The following is a 21,619-nucleotide window of genomic DNA, read 5'->3' as shown; positions in this document are numbered from 1 at the left end:
AGAGGGAGGACCCCGGGAGGGAGAGGCACACCGCCTGCGGACTTTGGGATTGTCCCGAGACCAGAGAAAAAAATGGGACAAAAACAGTCCCAGATATCCCGGGAGAAATGAGTGGTTGTCCCCAGTTCACCCCAGGATCAGCTGTGTGTCATTTGGATGCGCAGAGACGACTTCATGTTCATCTTGGGATAAATGACAGGTATAGATTAGGCCAGAGTGTTTTACAATAACATACCATTCTTATTACAGTATAATTGTATTAGCCTTCTGTTTACAAATTCAAGGGTTAAGTGTAGCACACATATAGAATAACTGTTAGTTATTCAGATATTTTAATAAGCTGCCTCCAGCATCAGATGGAACTGGCGGTGTTGAGACTGAAAATACAGTTACTAGGTAGATCTGCAGTAAGCATTCCATTCTCTTAAAGCAATCACAAAGTGTCTTTATAATATAATAAGGGTCTTTATAATATGCATAGAAACCACAGTCCCTGTGGAGTCCCTGATTAACACAATCCTTATCATCTCTTGTTCTGCAGTCTCGCATTCCAAGCGAGTCCCTGATTGCAACATCTTTAGAACTGTGGGGAAGGGATGCAGATTCTGTGTGCTCCACACTTCTGGAGTGGGTGCACTTCCAAGCCGTGTGTTCCCAGGCTGTTGCCTGAATGCTCCTCTCACATGCCTGGGAAAGTTTCCTTTTGGGAGCATGGCAACGTCAGAGCGAGCCCCCGCCTAGCATGCCTCTGCACCAGCGCTCAGGACGTGCCGCCTCATCAGAGCAGCCATTCCAAGACTGCATGCCGCTGGCAGCTCTCTTGAGGGTGTGGCCATTGTACTGCATGGTACCATTGGGATGGCCGAACCAAGCAGTTGCCCCAGCCCCAAATGCCTTGCCCTGGGAAGGCTTCTGAGAAGAGAGATGGCCAGAGCAGCAGGTCTTGCAGAGATACAAGAGGCAGACTCCTCTGTCGCGGTTTCTGGCTTTCTGTTATTATTTAACCCATTTACATCTCCTGGTAGGTGAGTGGGTCATTATCACAGAATGGCTCCAGTTGTCCAGTCCAATGTTCCGGCTTCAGTCCTCAGAAGAGAACAGCTGACTGTCCAAGTAGACCTGCTTGTTAGTATTTTTCAACAAAGGTCTGCCCTGCTGGCCAGCCTTGATGTGCCCTGAGGGAGAGCAATCGAGAGGGCACGGGGGGGGGGGGGGCAGCACTGGCACCTAGGAGAATGAGGTCCTCTTTCTGCATTCTTTGTGTTGGCATTTTTAGCTAAGCGAACCAGTTGCTGCTGTGGACCTGCTTGCACCAAAGAGCTGGAAGAGCATTTGGTGGAGTAGAAAACATGTGAGGGAAGGAGGGAGTGTCCATTTTGCAGTGGTCAAGACCGCGCAAATTCCAGCACTGCGAGGTGTCTTCTATTTGCAGGGCTGTTGAGGCCCCGTCTGGGTTGACTCGCCTTTCCTTGGAGCACTGCTAAGAGCCACAGCCCCCCCACCCCCCCACCCCCGGCTGAATGCACGGCCAGCGTGCCAGACACAACACTCCCACACACTCCATTTGCTGGTGACCCTGTTCTCCCGGTTTGTTAATTCTGTCTGTTACCCCTCCTGTCACTGCTCAGCACAAAATAGTCATTATTAGAGATCACATCATCTTTGTGTCCATTCCCCTCCCTTTTGGATATTTCTCTAAGCCCTCCTCCGACTTTGTTTCTGTGTGTGGGGAGGACGTGTCAAAGCCTGGCCAAGCAGAGCGACCTCTCCCCACCCCCACCCCGGCCTCCTCCTCCCGGACTCTGGAGGCAAAATGGATTAGACAGTGATCAGTAACCATCGGGCCGGCATAGCTGATGGCATCCACTGTAACAGTTGACTGTCGGGAAGGGTTACAGTCAAAAGGGGGTTTGGGCGGGGAGAAGGGGCTGTGCTCTGCTCCTGACATGTTGCAGCATTAGCAGGGGAGGCCCCAGCGTTCCCCACTTGTTCCCTCCTCCCTCCCTGGTATGGGGTCTCTATCAAAAGCAGAGACTCCGCAAGCTCCCCCCGCTCCCAACACGCACGTACTCTTGGCCTTACCCATCAGTCCTCAAGGAGCAACCATCTGAGAGATGTCGGGATGTATCACCATCAGGGCACACAGCTGGAGCGTGTGGGGTGGGGGAGCAGGGGAGAGATGGCTCCCCACAAAAGTGAAGGAGGACAGATGAGAGCAGTTATTTTTATGCATCTGCTTAGAGCCACTTGGATCTTGGGAGCGGGCAGTGAGGAGAGGACAAAGCTGGACAGGAGTGGAGGCGGAGAGCGAGCCAGGTGTCCAGCTGTGGGACAGGGTGGGGTCAGCAGGAACCCTTGGATGTGGAACTGGCAAGAGCACATCTCTCCCTACAGACAAGGGAACCTGGCTGGGCTTTCATGCATCATGTGACAGGAAGCCTCCCTCCCTTCACAGAGCTGTGGTCAGTTTCAAGCTCCTCGAGGAGGGTGCGTGTGGCAGGATTCCCCTATTTGTAAATGTCCCATTCAGCCCTTCCTTCCAGGCCCTGTGCCTCCACCCTTTACATCACTCTAGTAGACTGAAATTCCCCTGGTTAAGCTTTCCCCTGGTTACTTATCTCCGTGCAAAGCAAAGTTCCACCCACTGAATTTCTGTCTGTCAGGCTGCTTCTAACAGGGCAGGAACAGGGCTGAGGTCAGGATAAGGTCTGTGTTTTGCTTGGGAAGAGGGTGCAGTGATTAGCATGTTGGCTTTCAACCAAGAAGACCCAGGGTCAAGTCTCTGTTCCATGCTAAAGCTAAGTGAACTTGGTTCAACCCCTCCTCCCCAGCCCTTGTCTACAACCAAGGTTGTTGTGAGAGCACGCTGGAGAAGGTTGAAATAAACATGCATTCAGTAGTGGTAGGTGGCACTGGCAGAATGATGACCTCTCCTTTTCCCACAGAAAAGGAGCAGCAGCAGCCTCTGGACCCACGGTGTGTGTGTGTGTGTGTGTGTGTGTGTGTGTGTGTGTGTGTGTGTGTGTGTTATAATAATCCTGCTTTTACTGTTTGATTTGTCTGGTGGCAGAAGTCTTTGAGTCTATGGGCTTATTGGGATGTTATAGGGCAGAGGGAGAGCTATTGCTCATATTAAGTATTCAGAGGCACCCATGCCTTTGACCCACCTGCACTGCTTCAAAGAGATTCCCCCCCGCCCCAGTGGTGAAGGAGCAGGCTGGCTGGAGCAGTGCTGCAGGTGCCCTGGGGTCTGCAGAGCAGCCCGTTGTGGTGGATCCCCCCCCCCCACCTGCCAGACGAAGCCAGGTCCTTGCTCTTTTTTAAGGCATACAGGATCAGCCACATTAGAGGGTCTCCCATTTGGAACTTAGCATCTCAACAGGTCCTCACAGCCAGGACTGGGGCATGGGGGTGGGTGGGAGAGAAACCAGACCATTTCCATCCCACACTACTCCTATAAATCCATTCCATCCCATTTCCACATCCATGATTTATTTATTTTTAAATCTGCATGAAAATTCACATTTAAATACATCTTTGGATGTATGTGGATACTTTTTTTTGAGCCAAGAATTGTAGCAAAATATTTGGGAAATGTGAAAGTCATCAGATAATGGAACGATTCAGAATTTGCAACGTTCCAATACCTCAAGCGCCCCAAGCCAGGATGGCTGGATGCCAAGAGCCCACCCTGGCTTCAGGTGAAGAGTTGGCATCACTGGGGCTAACTCAGGGTTGAGGGAAGCTGGTGGCCCAAGTGTAAAAGCGAAGGCTGGACAGCTGCACAGCTGGAGAGCTTGGCCAGAGCTGGGGCTAGTGAGTGAAAGGCCCCCGTGCTCCTCTCCTGCCACCTCTGGTCAGGGCCAGGGGAGCTGGATTTGGTGGCAAGGTGGCAAAACAGAATGAAAGTGTACTTACTGACTGTTAGAGCAGTGCGACAATGGAATCAGTGACCTAGGGAGGTGGTGGGCTCTCCCACACTAGAGGCCTTCAAGAGGCAGCTGGACAATCATCTGTCGGGGATGCTTTAGGGTGGATTCCTGCATTGAGCAGGGGGTTGGACTCGATGGCCTTGTAGGCCCCTTCCAACTCTGCTATTCTATGATTCTATGATTCATGAAAGTGTACTCAGGTGGCGCTGGGTAAATACAACATGGCCATAGTAGCCTTTTTAAAAAGTGCAAGTTGCATTGTGAATAAGTAAATTCTGCAGATCTTCAACTGAAAGCTGAAGTGTAATATACGAACGGTCTGAGTTCCTGCATTTTCTCTAGCTTGGAATTCCCCATTGCTCTCCTTCCCTCCCTTCACCCCATCTTCCCCCATCTCCTGGTTCAATTGTTTCCGCGCTGGGAGGGGGGCACCTCAACATCAAGATGCTTTCCGCTTTTCCAAAGAGTGCTCTGGCTCTCTCTTCCCAACCTAGGTAGTATATGCCAAGTCCCTCTTCCTAGGCAGCCCCCTCCCAGCTTTCAGTATCTCCTTCTAGTTCAAAGACCAAATTTTCCCTGCAGGGAAAGAGCCAATAAGCAGCCGGGTCAAGGGAGCCATGTTCGTGCTGCTTTTAGGAAACGGCTGGAGCACGGAGAAAAGAAATCCAAGGCCTCCCCTGCCAGGTGTCTAGCGGTGTCTGTGGAATATCAGTCTTCTTCTTGCAACAGCAGCATTTCTTCAACGTGGCATGGAAAAAACAACAACTGACCACAGACATGGATAGCAAATGTGTGTGTGTGTGTGTGTGTGTGTGTGTGTGTGTGTGTGTGTGTGGCCTTTGTGATAGGGATAAACCAATTTTGTTAAATTCGTTGGTCCATTTATTTTTACGGATTGTCAGGCATCTTTTGTTCTCTTATTCTCTCATTGACAAAATTAGACTTTTTTTTAGGGATGTATGACAATTTTGTACTTGTTTGCACTCGCACAAGTATGCATTTGTGTAAATCCCCCACAAAAGTAAAAACAACAACCCCAGTCTACAAGCCCACAGAACCTGTGCAACTCTGAAAAAGACGTTCCGCTGTGGAATCCATGGGTTGGATTCATAGAAATCCGTTGCAAATTCCTCTTTGGTGCTGTTGTGCAGCCTGGGAGAGCAGGGCGAGGCTTCAACTGCCTTCACCGTTTTGCAGCCAGATTCCGCCGTGGGGTTTGTGTTGTGCTCTGCCTTCGCTCATGTCACAAAATGAGTCTGCTGGGCCTTTCACTGGCATTCAAAATAAAAATAATTCTGACAGATGGAGCACAAATTCTTCTGTGCAAGCTTCATTGGAAGAAAAGGAAGCTGCCCCGGAGGGAATCTCCCACTGGATCACTGGGTGGGTGGGGGGTGGGGGTTTCCATTTAAAGTATCAGCATGTTTCAGGACGGCCCTTTGCCCTGGCCTGGAGCATTTTTGACATCATTTGTATTCTCGGTTGTATCTCTGCAGCCCCAAGGGCTTAGAGGCCCCAACGGCTTCTTTTGGCTTCTTTTGATGGCTAGCGTGGAGGCCTTTTCCCAAGGTGCCCCCTTCCAACCCTTAACTGCCCTACTTGTGATATTAAACCTCACCACTTCTGATTCGCTTTCCCCATAAACTGCCTGGAAAACCCTCCACTACTTGTGGCAATGTGGAGAATGTGGGGCTAAAGGATCCGTGACTTGAGGGGGCCTTTTCCTTGTTTAGAACCTTCTCAGACTCTCTAACAATGTGTATTCATAAGTAGGAACATACAAGCTGTCTTGTGTTGTAGCAGTTTTGGGAAAGTACAGACCCTACTGTTACAAATGCAGGAATTAGTATTCAGTGTATTTTTCATGAACCTGATTTGCTTTTCTTTCCAGCTTTCTTTTCTTTTTCTTTTTTAAAAGTAAGTTTCTAGGCCTTATGCTGCAGAGATCAAAATGTCTTTGGGAAATCTCAGAAGACAGGAAGATGAGGGGGCTTCCCTTTCCCCACTAAATCTCTCAGCAGCAATAGTGAAATTTATGCAAAAATAAACAGATATATGCAAAATTTCCCAAAAGTTCCATCACAACATTCCAGCTTTCCTTGGCACAGAATTTGGGTTTAACATGATGTGGAATTTTGTCACCCCTTTCTCCCCCCGCCCCGCCCCCGCCAGCTCCTCTGTTTTAGCACAGCTTATATGCAACCAGTTTCCACTTTCTTGTTTATTCTTTTGTCTTTGATACATTGACGATTCGGGGTTATGTTGATCACATTCCCCCCTTTCCCCCCTCTCTTTCTGACAATTAAAAACAACCACACAGCCCCCTTTCCTTCCCTGAGGAATTGATTCCTGTGTCTACAGCTGTGCTGCTAGGCTTCCTGCCATGCCATTCCCAGTTCTGATCAATTAACTGCAAAACTGGGCAAAATGCCAAGGGACGATTCATGGGCCTCCTCAAACCACGGCCGGTCCTCCCGATCATGTGACTGAGCAACGCTCCTGCTGTCGGCCCATCTGCTGCCTGCCCCCTCCCCCTGGGGCAGGTCCAGCCCTCAGCCTGGCTGGTGATGCTGTGGCTGGATCAGCAGCCTCTGTGCTGAGCTAAAGGCCAGGCCACGGTGTTTCTGCATCAGAGGCCTGGTTTCCAGCACCCGCAGCTGCAAGCCACCTCCGGTGGCCATGAGGGGCTCTCTTTCTCCCCCCCCCCCTTTGGTTGATCCGGGTGCCAGCTGTAGCCTGGTGCTGCCTCCCAGGGGCGTCTTGGGTGGCCCAAGGGTTCTCCCCCATCCCAGAAAGCCAGGCTGAGGGCTATACCACACTTTCCTCCAACTCATCTGCATTGAGGAAGGGCCCCAGCCGCATGGCATTGTGGTCCTCGGGGGCCGTGCACTGCACCAGCATGCCATGCACGGACTGGCTGCGTTTGGTCCACATGGAGCTGAGTCGCTTGGCGTAGCTGTAGCAAGGGTTAGGCGACGAGATGCCCCCCATATCCAGGGAGTTGCTGCGCTTGGTCTTGGCAGAGACAGGAGGCCTGCAGGCCGCTCTCCCCGCCCCTGCCCCCGTCCTGTGCTCGTTGCCTTGCAGTCGAGCGGCCTTGGCCTGCGCCTGCCGCCGATGCTTCGGGCCACGCTCTTTGGGGGGTGTCCGCTGGAGGGGCAGCCCATTGGGGTGCCCCCCGTTGGTCTGTGAGTAGACATTGGTGACCTTGGGCAGGCTCCCGTGGACGCTGCTGCAGACCTTGTACTTCACCATCATGGCCACCATGAAAACCAGCAGTGTCACCACAATGATGCCTCCCACGATCACTGTCAGGGTCCCACCTAGGAAGTGGGCATGCAGCGAGTGGCAATCCGGATAGGCCTCCCGCGTGGCAAACTGAGCACAGCCCAAAAGGTGTGTGGCTGCCAAGGATGTGGCCACGTCATCAAAGATGGCCAAGACACACAAGTCGTAATCCACACTGGGCACGAGATGCTGGAGGACAAAATGCCGGCTGCTGGCAGGAATGATCCTGCAGGGAGAGAGAGGCAGGGTAAGTAGATGGGAGGTCTTCTGCCGCCCAGCTCCCGTCCCCACCCCTCTTTGACACTCACTTCCGCAGGCACCTGTATCCTTCTTTGCAGTAGGAGTGTGCTGGAGCAAAGAATTTTTCTGCTCTAGGCCAAATAGGAAATCAGTACTCCTGCCATTTGGTACCCCAGTCCACCCACTTGCATCTTGCTGCATGCTGAACAGTTTACCACCTTTGAATGTTAGTCCGGGTCCCGTTGGGCATTGTAGGCTCAGGCTGGTAACACCGCCCACCTCCTCTGCTCCTCTCATATTTTTGATTGATGTGAGCTGCTTTGGGAGACAATAATTGTCTGAAAAGCAGGATTTTACCTTGCCTCCAAGAAGCTAACAAAGTTTCACAGCCTCTCCCATGTTAGTCATCCTAGTATATTAAATAATGAAGAGTTGATTGGGATATGACATTTTTAATTTTAGTAACATTATTATTTAATCTGAACTAAATATATGTAGGTACATCTGGTTCTTGGTAGAAGAACAGAATCTCTGTTTCACCCAGAAGCAGTGGGGTGGGTAGGGGGTGGGGCAGAAGTATTCTCTCTTGGTTTCGTGCATGTGAGTTGTGGAAGGCTCCCCTGGGACTTTGGCACCTCAGGTGACAGTTTGGTTTGTTGTTGTTACGTTGCCAAATGGGATGATGATGATGATGATGATGATGATGATTAGCCAAATGGGTTTGTTGTTGCTGCTGTTGTTTGCCCCTAGGATTGGGCTGTCCCTGGCTAGGTAAATGTTGAGACTTTTGGAGAGGAAGTGATATTTTCACAGAAGATGTGAAACAGGGTTTGATCCTCCCATAGGGGTTAACTGAATTCTGGCTCGTAGGCCTTGACTTCTGTAGCACACACACATGCTTCAGGTGCAGCAAGACCACATGGGGACTCTCCCAGAGTGCTTTGCTGTCCCTAGGCAGGGACATTGGCTCTGAAGATTGACCCAGGACGTTCATGTGCTCAGCTCCCAGGGGCTGGCAGGCCCGGCCTGCTGCCTTTGCTGGAGAATGCCTGCCCAGAGCTGGCCTGGGCCTGGCAGGCAAGTCGCTGTCCAGCATTCCTCAGGCCCCACCCAAACCAAGAACCCTGGAGTCAGGGTGCCCGCCCCACTTTAGAGAGGTGCTCAGGTGAGGGCAGTGAATGGGCCTGTAGGGGGAGAAGAGCTGAGCAGCTGCCCTCATCTCTCCCCTTTCTGTGTGCGCGCACACACATGCACACAGAGGCACACCAATGTGCTGTAGCAAATCCCGGCTGCGAGCTCTGTGGGGAGGACCCAGCTGTGCCATGTGGGGCCCCAGCTGCTGCCAGAATGCGATCTGGGAGGAGAGTGTGCCAGGGAGGCTGTTTCAGGGACTTTGGGAAGGAGGAGGTACTGGCTGTGAGGTCCTGGTTCCTCTCTATTCGGCCCTGGTTAGGCCTCATCTAGAGTATTGCGTCCAGTTCTGGGCTCCACAATTCAAGAAGGACACAAACAAGCTGGAGCGTGTTCAGAGGAGGGCGACCAGGATCATAAGGGGTCTGGAAACAAAGCCCTATGAAGAGAGACTGAGAGAACTGGGCATGTTTAGCCTAGAGAAGAGAAGATGGAGGGGAGACACGATAGCACTCTTCAAGGACTTAAAAGGTTGTCACACAGAGGAGGGCCAGGATCTCTTCTCGGTCCTCCCAGAGTGCAGGACACGGAATAACGGGCTCAAGTTAAAGGAAGCCAGATTCCAGCTGGACATCAGGAAAAACTTCCTGACTGTTAGAGCAGTACGACAATGGAATCAGTTGCCTGGTGAGGTTGTGGCCTCTCCCACACTAGAGGCCTTCAAGAGGCAGCTGGACAACCACCTGTCGGGGATGCTTTGGGGTGGATTCCTGCATTGAGCAGGGGGTTGGACTCGATGGCCTTGTAGGCCCCTTCCAACTCTGCTATTCTATGATTCTATGAGGGCAAAGCTGGTGCTCCACAGAGAGAGAAGCCCAAGGGAGAGCCTGAGCATTCACGCCTGTTTCAGTTGCACATTCACATGCATTTCTTCTGCCTCTCGGACACATATCTGTGTGTGTTTTTGTGTGTACAAATGCTTGTATGTTTCTTAGTGAATCAGATTTTGTGCTTGACTCTATTCCACCCCTCCTAGGGTTCAGTTAGCTTTACATGATCAAACTGGACGTGGCGCAGGACAGGAGACCTGTGATCTGGATTTCTCATGTTTATGTTTTTTGTTTTAAGTTAGAAGCAGCCCCAAATCAGCCCCCCCCCCTCTGAATCATGGCATCCTTGCATCCCCTGCACCGTGCTAACAAATCAAACCTTCGAAACAGTGGCCAGACTGCCATAAGGATATTTGTCTACTGTGGAGATCTCAATTGCTGCTGAAGCCCTTTCAGGCTATGAAGACAGTTTGCGGGTGGGGGGGGACGGACGGATGGACGGACCATTTTCATTGGATTCAGCTGAAGCCACATTTTGGATGATTTCAGGGTGGGAGTAAGAAAGGGAGTGGGGAGTGTGGGATCTGTTAGTCTCACCAGCAGAAAATGAATGGTGTAATGGGTATAATCCAGGGGGGAATAGAAATGTGGGGTGTGTGCTTTAGACAATGTTAGACGGTGACAGCAAGGGGTGTTACTTTTGTGGAAAGCAGGGGGGCTGCCCTAAATAAGAAGTGGTAGCCTTAGTTGAATGCAGCAGGGCTCTTGTTCTTGTGAAGCATCTACAGATCAGGAATGTCTATTCCTTCTGCTCCCCTTCTTTCAATACCTGTTTGTGGGCCAGTTGAGGGTTCTGATCTGTGCTGGGGATTTTGAGAAACTAGGGATGGTAGTCATTTTGAAATAATAATTTGGATCAAGTAGTTCAGCTTTCCCAAGACTGTAGCATTTCAGGCTGCAGTTGGAGCTGGACTTGCACATTTGAGTGTTCTTCCATGGGTGGCAGGGACCACCTGCATGTAAAAATCTAGCATGTCAAGGTGATTTAACTTACCTAGAAAAATACTATTTTAAATTAGTGATTCAAATCAAGTTTCCTTGTTTGGCATTCATATGTTTCCTGAACAAACATGGATATTAATGGGTTATTATAATGATTCAACTTCTTCTTCTTCTTCTTCTTCTTCTTCTTCTTCTTCTTCTTCTTCTTCTTCTTATTATTATTATTATTATTATTATTTGTAATATTATTATATTTATTTGTATTGTATTTATTTGCCCAATACTGGGCCTCAAGGCAGCATAACATATTATTTTGCAACTAAACAAGTCTGTTTTACAGCCTAGGAGCATAATGCAAAACATTTGGCCATTTGAATAATTATGTCTGCTAAACAACAGATTTCTGTTTGGATGCCTTTGTACACATGCAAAGAAACCAAGCAAGGCCACTTCAGGTCCTATGGATGCTTATATGGATGTAGTCCCATTGAACAATGTGGGGCTTACTTCTGAATAAACATTCTTAAGATTGGGTCAACTGGACAAATCAGTGTAGAAACCACAAGATGAAAAGTAATAGTCTATGCTGTTTGATTTGTAGAGTGAAAAATATGAATACTATGAGATCTAAACACATCACTGAAGTCAGGTATTTGGAATAACTACTGACCCTTGTTTCTGGAAGCTTACAGCCAAACCTTATGCATGTTTATAGAATCATAGAATCATATCATAGAATAGCAGAGTTGGAAGGGGCCTACAAGGCCATCGAGTCCAACCCCCTGCTCAATGCAGGAATCTACCCTAAAGCATCCCTGACAGATGGTTGTCCAGCTGCCTCTTGAATGCCTCTAGTGTGGGAGAGCCCACAACCTCCCTAGGTAGCTGATTCCATTGTCGCACTGCTCTAACAGTCAGGAAGTTTTTCCTGATGTCCAGCCGGAATCTGGCTTCCTTTAACTTGAGCCCGTTATTCCGTGTCCTGCACTCTGGGAGGATCGAGAAGAGATCCTGGCCCTCCTCTGTGTGACAACCTTTTAAGTATTTGAAGAGTGCTATCATGTCTCCCCTCAATCTTCTCTTCTCCAGGCTAAACATGCCCAGTTCTTTCAGTCTCTCTTCATAGGGCTTTGTTTCTAGACCTCTGATCATCCTGGTTGCCCTCTTCTGAACACGCTCCAGCTTGTCTGCGTCCTTCTTGAATTGTGGAGCCCAGAACTGGACGCAATACTCTAGATGAGGCCTAACCAGGGCCGAATAGAGAGGAACCAGTACCTCACGTGATTTGGAAGCTATACTTCTATTAATGCAGCCCAAAATAGCATTTGCCTTTCTTGCAGCCATATCGCACTGTTGGCTCATATTCAGCTTGTGATCTACAACAATTCCAAGATCTTTCTCGTTTGTAGTATTGCTGAGCCAAGTGTCCCCCATCTTGTAACTGTGCATTTGGTTTCTATTCCCTAAATGTAGAACTTGGCATTTATCCCTATTAAATTTCATTCTGTTGTTTTCAGCCCAGCACTCCAGCCTATCAAGATCACTTTGAAGTTTGTTTCTGTCTTCCAGGGTATTAGCTATCCCACCCAATTTTGTGTCATCTGCAAATTTGATCAGCGTTCCCTGCACCTCCTCGTCCAAATCATTAATAAAAATGTTGAAGAGCACTGGGCCCAGGACTGAGCCCTGCGGCACCCCACTCGTTGCCTCTCCCCAGTTTGAGAAGGTTCCATTGATAAGTACTCTTTGAGTCCGATTCTGTAGCCGGAAGAATCCGGCTGAATAATTACTTTATTCAGAAGTAAGTCTCTAGTAGCATCTCCTGGATCCCCAGTTTGTGGCAGATAGTCCCTGGAAGTTCCCAATTATAAATGCAATGCCTGGCTTTTCCTGCCACTGAACCTCAGGTATTCTGTCCCTTCCCCCACTGTACAGAGATGCTTGATAGATGGTCACTGATTGGTTTTAAGGGATAAGGGATTAGATCAACATTCAGTTGTACTTATAGATTCCTATAAGCAAGTGACAAAGTAGTCAGTAGGACTAACTTGTCCCATTAATTTCAGTGGTTCTGTGCTTAAGTATGACTATTTAAAAAAAAGTTGGTATAATTTATTAAAATCTCTGTCTTGATCGATCGATAGATTTATCAATCTCTGACTGAAGTTTGTAAACTTCTAATCTCACATTTTTTTTGATGGTGTAGATCTGCCTCCCTCCACTAGAATGCCTGAGCCAAGCAAGATACTCTGTATTTTAATTTTATATCAATTTTGCTGCATGGTTTTTATCCTGGTTGTGCTTTTTATACTGTATTTTGTATTTGTGTTTTTAACCTGTTGGTTGTTTTATTATGGTTTTAATTTTTGTGAACCGCCCAGAGAGCTTTGGCTATTGGGCGGTATAAAAATGTAATCATCATCGTCATCATCATCATCATCATCTTGGGCAGAGAACCAACCAGAGCCCAGGTCTCCTTTGTGCTCCTCACCTGCCACCCAGCTTGCTACTCCCCCTAAGGGCCCTGTTTTCAGCTCTGCCTTCACTTTGCTTCTCCTCTTCCTGCCCAAACATTCTTCCTGCTTTCCTGACTAGGAGAAAGAGAAGAGAGGATGTGCCCGAGGGGATCAAAACAAGGAGAGGGGAGATAAAGGACAACAAAGGCCCTTCCACCCCAGAACAGGGTTGCTCCAGAGGCTTTGGTAGAGCTCTCTTCTGCTGCTACACTGACACAGCCTCTGTTGTTGTTCAAATGGGAAGGGGGTTAAAGAGCCCTTTGACTTAGTGAGTGCCCAAGGCATGTAATGGTGGTGCTGGTGCTGGTGTCTTCCAAAGCCTCTGAGAGAACTGCTGGGTACCTAATACATCGAGGGTCTGCCGGAATGGAATGCCTTTTGTTCTGAGTAGGAGCGAGTTCTCAGATCATGAGCTTTTTGTCTATGAGTCAGCTAGCTTAGGAAAAAGTAGCTGAGGAAGCAGCCCTTGGGATCGAGGCCTAATACGGGAAGTCCCATTCACCTCCCCTGGCGAGATCACGGTGAACTTACCTGTAAATGAGCACATCGTCCACAGTGCAGTTGTACTGGATCTGGTACATCCATGCTGCGTGGGCCGACTTGTCAGCCACCCAGTGCACCAGGGCTGACGTGGCTGTCACGTCGGACACCTCCACTCTCCTCTCAGAGCCTCCCTCCGTGGCGTTGGCTGACGCCTTGGCTGAAGTGGCAATATCAGACAAGCCCAGGTCCTGTTGCAGCACAGTGATGGTGCCATTCCCCCGATGAGGCAAGGGGATGATTTTGAGGTCCACGGTGGCTGTCGATTCCCCAGCAGCATTGATGGCGATGCAGGTGTAGGCCCCGTCATCACGGATGGTAGTCACCAAGATGTCTAGGGTACCGTTGCGGAATGACACAGTCCTGGAGGAGTTGGAAATGATTTTGTCATCGGGAGAGACCCAATGGATCACTGGCTCAGGGTCCCCAATGGCTCGACACCTCAGGGTGGCCCGTTGGCCTTCCAATATCCAGAGCTTGTGGGTGTGGCGGGTGATGAGAGGTGGCTCGCATGTGAACTCCTCCTCAGGTACTGACCAAAAATAGCGGCCGGCTACCTGCAGAGGGGAGGCGCAGGTCTCCATGTCATCCTCTCGCACCAAGCGCCGCAGCCACAGCAACTCACAGTTGCAGTGCAAGGGATTGCCGCCAAAGCTGAGCACAATGGTGGAGGTGTATGGTGTCGGGCTGATGATCCCAACTTGAGAGCGGGCAAAGAGTGGATCGGGAGGCAGTGTGTAGAGGCGGTTGGAGGTCATATCCAACCTGGAGAGCTTGTAAAGCTCAGCGAAGGCTCCTTCCAGGATAAAGTCAATCAGGTTATGGTCCAAATTGAGTGTGTGAAGACAGAGCATGCCCTGGATCCCCTCCCAAGGGACACGGTGCAAGTTGTTGTAGGACAAGTCCAAGTCTTCCAGGGTCAACAAGAAATCATTGAAGGCAGCCACTGAGATGTCCACCAGCTGGTTGTTGTTCAGGATGAGATGCTGAAGGTTCAACATGCCCCGCAAAGCCTCTTCCTTGATCTCAGTGAGGCGGTTGCTGTCCAGGTGGAGGGAGCGGAGGCTCTCCAGGTCGCCAAAGGCAAAGGGGCGGATGGTGTCGATGGTGTTCCGAGAGAGGGTCAGGTCCACGAGGCCTGTCATGTTCAGGAAATCTGGCGGCTCCACTACCTGGATGAAGTTGTCGGCCAGGCGCAGCTCCACGGTCCGCCGGTCAATGTTGGGGGGGATGAAGAGCAGCCCCTTGTTGGCACAGAGTGTACTGAGGGACTCGGAGAGGTTTTGGCAAACGCAGTGGAAAGGGCAGGCCTCCACCTGAGCCAGCGCACTGCCCACCAACAGCAGCAGCAGCAGCAGTAGTAGCACCCTTTCCATGGTAGGCAGTTTTGCAAGCCTTGGGAAATTGGCAGAGAGACAGAGAGAATATGTTGGATGATGATGATGATGATGATGGTGTGAAACAGGACTTTGGGTCTTAGAGAGAACTTCATGCCAGGTAGGAAATTGTGCCCCGCTTTGCTCCTTCAGCCTTTTAATTTTGGCACTCTCCCACTCTTTCTTTTATAGATATTTATTTACATTTTATTAATTTTAGAATATACTTACCAGCCCAATCATAATTTTAAACTACTTGTCCTACACATATTTTTTCATGTGCATTTAACTCCCCAACCTTACGTTACCTTCAATACAGCCCTTGTACTTTCAAATCCTCCCAGTTAAAAAGCTCTGGGTTTTTATTTGTCTTGTATGCATCCAGCCATCATCCATATCTCCACATACATAACAAAGAGCAGAATGGATAAGCAATAATGCCTTAGTCAACTAAGAGTGCTGGAGGGAGGGGAGAAAAGAGAGAAAAAGAAGGGCTGGGAGAGAAGCCTGAACCATGCAAAAAGGCAGCCCGTCCCCCAGGTTCGCCTCAAAGCTGGGTCCGGTGGAATCGAGGAAATCATGGCCGGGGGCGGGGTCCATCTCTCTGTACATCTCCCCACCCATCAAGAAGAACTACTGTCAGCTGTTTCGGGTTCAAGAGGAGGAATTCTATTCTGTTTTATTTTATTTATATCTAAGCTTGATGGGGAGTTGTCTTCTGAGACACGGCCAGTACAATTAAGACCTCCCCCACCCCACCCCTGTTATGTTCTTTTTTTGCCAAAGCATTCCATGCCAGAGGGTGTTTGTCAAAGCAGCCTTGACTGCCCAGATTAGTAGCTTCATCCCACCTACCTGCTTCCCTCGGATTATCCCCGTAGCGCTAAACTTTCTCCGTTGTTGTTTTTGCTACCAGGAGGCAGCGATCCTTTGCATACCAGGAAGTGAGTTTAAGGGGGGAAATGTAAAAAAAATCATAAAAAATCAACGGATGACCCAATTCAATTCAAATTTGGTATGCTTAAAGCTCTCTCTAATATCTATTAATGTGCCAATTTTGGTGTCTTTATCTTTAAAGCTTATGCAGATGTAAGCATTTGTTTAAAATCCTTCTCCTGCGCCTCAGCGGCGGCTTAGAAAATACGCTCAGAAAGAAGGGGCTAAATAGGGCAAATCTTTTTGCTTTGAAGCACAATTAAAGCAGGATGCATGGGAGTACTTCACAATCAAAGCCAATTATAAGGTGGAAAACTTCTGAGTCCTTTGCATGCAATTCGCAGTGATTGCACAGTATAACGCTGGTGTGATAAAGCTCTGAGATAAAACGCTGCTTTTTCTCGCAATGTTGCTTCCTTTAATTTTTTTTCCTGCTCTAGCTTTTGTGTGGAGGTGAAGGTACTGCTTGAATACCCAGCTTCCAAAAGCACTTAGTCTTTGGAGTCTCCCTTGTTACAGTATGGAAAGGTAATGCTTTACGAGGCACATTTTGAGGGAATGAGAGAAAGGTGTGTGGGAGAGAGAGAGAGATACGTTTACTGCGTTTTGGCCTATGTGGGATATTTTATTTTTAGTCTTGAGCAACTCACACTGCCATTCTTTGGGGTTCAGCTCCCCACCTCGGCTCCAACATCCACTCCCTTAGAATGGGAGGTGGATCTTCTCGTTAGCTACTTGCATGGAAATCTGAGTGTGTGGACACCAAGGCACAGCTTTCGGCTTTGCTCCTTGCATCTGCTAAGGTGTATTAGTTTTTTCTAGTATTTGTTCCTTCACATTGATCTTTAAGCCAAGAAAAACACCTTCCTGGCTTTTCAATCAGTAGAAGGTTGGACTCGATGGCCTTATAGGCCCCTTCCAACTCTACCATTCTATTCTATTCTATTCTATTCTATTCTATTCTATTCTATTCTATTCTATTCTTTTCTATTCTATTCTATTCTATTCTATGATTCTATGAAGGTCAGCAATATGCGCCTGTGGCCTGTTGAGTTGATCTGTCAGTGCTGTGAACCTGGCAAAGTTTAGTGTGAGAATTGGGGTGTTTAAAGCATGCCCCTGTTTCCATCAGTGATACAAGGAAGGGCTGCTCTGTGTGTCTGTGTGAGCGAGATGCATAGTTCATCTCCTAGGATGCAGGTGGCCATGGGGCCAAGCACATGGAAGGTGAAGGCTCTGGAGGACTTTTGCAAATCATGCCCAAGAAGGCAATGAGCTGCTTGAAAGATAGTTGTGCCAGTGAAACAGGAACTGGAAGGCCTGTCAGGGAAAATGGGCCCTTCCTGTCTGACAACAGCAGAGGTTCCGTCCCTCATTCAGCTTTGGATTGCTGATAGCCAGAGATGAGCAAAAAACCTGCAAGGTGAGCACAGGAGTGAACCAGGGTAGAGCCGGAGTTCAGGCTCAGCCTTGGAGCAAGTCATGACATTGTAGAGGGCACCGCTGAGAATGTGGACATAGTCCCCACTTAAGGTTGTCACCCTGTTGACACTGGTGAAACATAAAAGTGGAGCAGGGTGGATCAAATCCTGTGGACCAGGCTCCCATTACCTTGACTCCCCCCCATCCCCCGTGCCACTATTTCAAACCTTGCCTTGGTCAAGAATCATTTATGGCTGGAGCCACCCATCCTCTCAGCTTTACCCCACCCCCATATGCTGCTATAGGGGTAGCAAAATCAGCAGTCTCCCTTTCAGGGCTGCCACCAGGGCTGCTGAAATAACATGTGCACAGGGTTTTGGACACCGGTGAGCAGAGCATCTTCCTGGGCTGCAAAATGACACTGGATGATCAGACAGAGCAATGGGAACAGCTCAGTGTGACTTCTGCCCTCACTCCACCCCAGAGTCCAGCAATTTCATGGCCAAGCAAAGAATTGGACCAGAGTTTAAAGTCCAACAGTCTGGAGAGCATTGGGGGAGGGGGGCTCACTCTTCTGCATCATGTCAGATCAGTTGGCCAGGGCTGATCCGACTCTCAGGAACAGAAGAACAAGAGGGACGCCCAAGTAGGGGACCGAGGCTCCACTGTCAAATCATAGAATCATAGAGTTGGAAGGGGCCTATAAGGCCATCGAGTCCAAACCCCCCCTCCCACAATGCAGGAATCCACCCTAAAGGTCTGGGGATGGAATGGCAGCCTTTCCCTACGCTTTCCTCCACCCCACCCTACTCTCATGCCCTGGACAGCGGGGAGCTGCCTGTGCCCCAGCAGGATTTTAAAGGCAGCAGGTATGTGGATGGATCCCTTCAGGATTCACCACCAGCCCAACCCAAGTCTCCTCCAGAGTGATAAGAAAACCAGTGTGGCCTCATCTTGGCCTTGGTCATCTGGGCCTGGATTCAGCCAGGGAGCTCTTAGGATGGCCTCCCCCCACCCCCAGTCACAGGGTTGTTGAGAGGATAAAGAGGTGGGGGCAATATGCGCTTCATCCTGAGCTCCTCCAAAGAGGGGCAGGATACAAGGGCACCTTCCTGCCTGACTTACCCCCCAGCCTAATCTCATTTTAGATTGTAAACTCCTGGAGGGCAGGCACCTGATGTTTGCTTTTGTTCCTCTGAAAAGTGCCATCTGCACTGATGCGTCACCACAAATAATAATTGTAGCAAGGCATCAGCAAGGCTAAGTCATCTTTTTACAGTCCTTATCTCAACCATTCTGAAAACTATTTGTACCCATTTTACAGATTGGGAACTGAGAGTCCAGGCTGAGTGGCTTCCCCAAAGCCGTGCAGGGAAGCCTTGTCTGAAGCAGGATGTTGAGTCTGGGTCTGCCACATCAGCTCTTCGGCGTCATTCTCACTGAGGTGGTCAACCTATGTCTAAGGTTGTTCCGGTTCAAATGGCAGAGGTGTCGGCTCTTACGACACTCCATAATAACAATAACAATACCTACATACCAAAAAATGGCTAAGGGAGACTGACCTTCCTTCCCAACACACCAGTTCTCTCACCAAACTTACATGCTAGTTTTCTGTGTGCAGGGATTGGTTCATTTTTAATAGAGGAGTAATGAGACCCACAGTTAACAGGGTAGAGTCTAAGATGGTCTCTTGAACAATGGGGATTTGGTACCTGGCAAAGAGGTGGAGGGAGGCTGGCAGGAGCCCTGAGTCCCAGCCCACACCCTGAAGGCAGCAGTGAAGTCTAGCTGGATGCCTACATTCCTGAATTCTCTAAGGGCATGAAGGGTGACAAGCAGACCCACAGAAATATCAGTGTGGAAGGCTCATCTCTTCTCTTGGACCCATCTCTGTCATTGTGCCATACTTTCCAAGTTGAACAGTTGCCGTCTAAATTGCTGACCGCGAGCTCTTGGTCACTCCAAAGCTGTCTTGCTTCCTACACTGCAGGAAGCTAGACAAATGAGGAATCCTGGACCTATTTTTATTCCTCTCCACCAGGCATCCCACGCAGCCATCACTGCCTGCGTCTGATCTGATTGGTTAGGTAACTTACAGGTTCTCCTGCTTGGGTTTGGGAGCATCTGGGTCTGCAGCCGTGCTCTGTGGCATGCAGAGGCAGAATTATTCATGTCCTTTCCCCCTTTGTGTGTTTATTCAGGCTCTGGATGTGTGGGAGAAGAGGAGATTAGTATTTGACCTGGGCTCTGGGAGTGCGTAAGAGAAATGGGGGTGCATCTCATGTCTAACATGTGTTTTGTCTAGCACCATTGCGTGGACCGGGGGAGTGTGTGCTCGGCCATCCAACACATTTCTATTTTGTGCCTGTGGACTTGGATCCAAAACTTGTGTTCTGGAAATCTGTCTTTCTGCTTGCAGTGGGCTTGGGGAAGGAAGAGCTGCCTCCAAGTCAGGACTCCCATGTTCTCAACCCTGGAAAGGAAAGAATGTCTAGTGGTTAGCGACAACCAGGGGGTGGGTGGGAGTGGCATCTGGGGATTAGTGCTTCTGAGAAGAAAGTAGGAAGTGATGGGACAAGGGCAATTTAGCACCATGCACTCCTGGGTTCTCTGTAGGCAGCTCTGGAGTGGGGGCCCCAGATACAAACCCCAAGCATAAGTGCGGATGTACATGCAAATGTGGAGCTTGCCTTACACAGCTGAGCTTGGTCCACGCCGCCTGCTGCCCCTCTGCCTGTCTCCTTCACCCCCCACCCCCCAACGACCCCTTTCCTTTCTCTGTGCCAGCCAGAAGCACCTGGCCCTTGGGGGGGCACAGCGAGGCCCTCTGGTGGCAGAGTCAGTGTCAGCTGCTGCAGGCAGAAGGTTGCAGATGGGGAGGGGGTCATGCCATACATTTTAGGGAGGAGGAGAAAGAGGAGGTGGAAGGGGGGACAGACTGCAGTTCAGGTGGGAGGAATTATGTGCCACCAGCTGGTCCCCTCTTCCCTCAACAAGCATCTGCTTCCAACCCATAGAGGGACTTCACCAAGGTGGAAAGACAAAGGTCAGAGAGGGAGAAGACATGGGGAGAGACCCTGCCATTCCCATCACAAGGCCAATTTTCCAGCACTGCCTCTTTGGGAAAGGGAAGGGGGAGGGCTGCGAGGGGAGCAGAATCAAGTGGGGAGAAAGAGGAGTCTTAGGAGAAGAGGGTCCTTTTTCTAGGAGAGTTCCCTGACTTCGTAACATATCCACACAAGGAGCTCTGTGCATCCAATTATTATAAAGACTGAATGCGCCGTGCTTTCATTCTCTTCCTTCTCTGCCTATAACCCCCTCCCCAAAAACACATTATGCTCCCTATCTGCAGGACATCTGTCATTCCGCAATCTCACACACACACACACACACACACACACACACACACACACACACACACACACCACCCGACTCCAGAAACCATCTTGGTTTTTTACCTTTTGCTCAGCATCTCAGGGCCCCAGAGAGCAGCAGCAGCCGTAGCCATTATCCATCTCCCCACTGTTCAGCCACCTGCCTCTGTGCGTCTTGCTCAAATTCGCCTGACCAGGTTGTGGCCCTCCGCCATCTCTCGCTCCTACCAAGGCCATTGAGGGGGTGCTGGCTGCTCTGCCAGCTCTCCAGCACAGCCACGTTGCAAGCAAAAGTTTAGTGGAGGAGACATCAAAAACACAGGCAAGAGAGCCTCCTCCCCCCCCCCACTTGCTCCGCCAACCGAAGAAATCAGTCAGGAAATGCTGCAGTGCTCAGGCAAACCAGGAGTGGGGGTGGCCGCTTTGTCCCCCTCCTCAAACGACCAGCCAGGGGGAGCCCTCTAGGAGTTCACATTCTTTGATCCTTTCCCCCCATCAGGATCCGTGGGCTGCTATGGCCCTTCCGGGGTTCAAGTCCCTGGCCCTTCGGGGACATTCTTGTGCGCTCCTCAGGGTCCTGGGTTCTGGATCCCACACCCCTCTGTCCTTTGAGTCCCCCTTCACCCCTCAGGACTCTTGGATTCCATTTCCTGTAGCTTTGACCTTCTTGGTGGCAGCGGTGTGTGTTGTCTAGATCCCTTCCTCTCTGAAATCTTGAATGCTACATCCTCCAAGGTGGGCACGTTCAGGTTCTACATAGCCCTGTTCCGTTTTCTCTAGGATTTCTGCATTCCTCAGCTCCAGAGCCTCCTCAGCTCTCAAAGAATCAAGGGGCACCTCTCCGCCTGCAAATCCCAGAATCTAGTCTCTTGCTGTGACTCGATTGTACACCCTTTTGACTCTTGCCCAGTTGCTCTCAGTTTCAGATTATATCCTGGTTTGGTGCCTTCTGGAGTTCCAGGTTCTAACCCTTCACTCTGCTGGATTCCTGGGTCCTGAGGAAGACAGCCCATTGGTTGCTAGGCCTTTTTG

General features: G+C 49.8%; 2 protein-coding genes across 6 annotated transcripts in view; one reads left to right on the top strand and one right to left on the bottom strand.

The window, feature by feature from the left end:
* The window catches only part of PC (pyruvate carboxylase), a 333,949-nt gene that overhangs the window by 219,220 nt on the left and 93,110 nt on the right, over window positions 1-21,619 (top strand). The window lies entirely within an intron of this gene.
* Window positions 6,688-20,788, bottom strand: LRFN4 (leucine rich repeat and fibronectin type III domain containing 4). Its single transcript, XM_063145645.1, has 3 exons — window positions 20,672-20,788; window positions 13,471-14,874; window positions 6,688-7,446 (listed from the first exon to the last, which is right to left on the bottom strand). The coding sequence occupies exons 1-3, from the start codon at window positions 20,719-20,721 to the stop codon at window positions 6,741-6,743; spliced, it is 2,160 nt and encodes a 719-aa protein (XP_063001715.1). The 5' UTR covers window positions 20,722-20,788; the 3' UTR covers window positions 6,688-6,740.

Source organism: Elgaria multicarinata, chromosome 21 (assembly GCF_023053635.1).
Source record: "Elgaria multicarinata webbii isolate HBS135686 ecotype San Diego chromosome 21, rElgMul1.1.pri, whole genome shotgun sequence".
In the NCBI taxonomy this organism is placed as follows: domain Eukaryota; kingdom Metazoa; phylum Chordata; class Lepidosauria; order Squamata; family Anguidae; genus Elgaria; species Elgaria multicarinata.
The sequence above is the reverse complement of the archived record's forward strand: the minus strand, read 5'-3'. Positions and strand labels throughout refer to the sequence as shown.

Coding starts and splice junctions, on each gene's coding strand:
- LRFN4 (XM_063145645.1), bottom strand. CDS start 20,721: ATGGCTACGGCTGCTGCTGCTCTCTGGGGCCCTGAGATGCTGAGCAAA. Junction 14,875..20,671: donor CCTGAGATGCTGAGCAAAAG/GTAAAAAACCAA, acceptor CAATTTCCCAAG/GCTTGCAAAACTGCCTACCA. Junction 7,447..13,470: donor GACGATGTGCTCATTTACAG/GTAAGTTCACCG, acceptor CTCTCCCTGCAG/GATCATTCCTGCCAGCAGCC.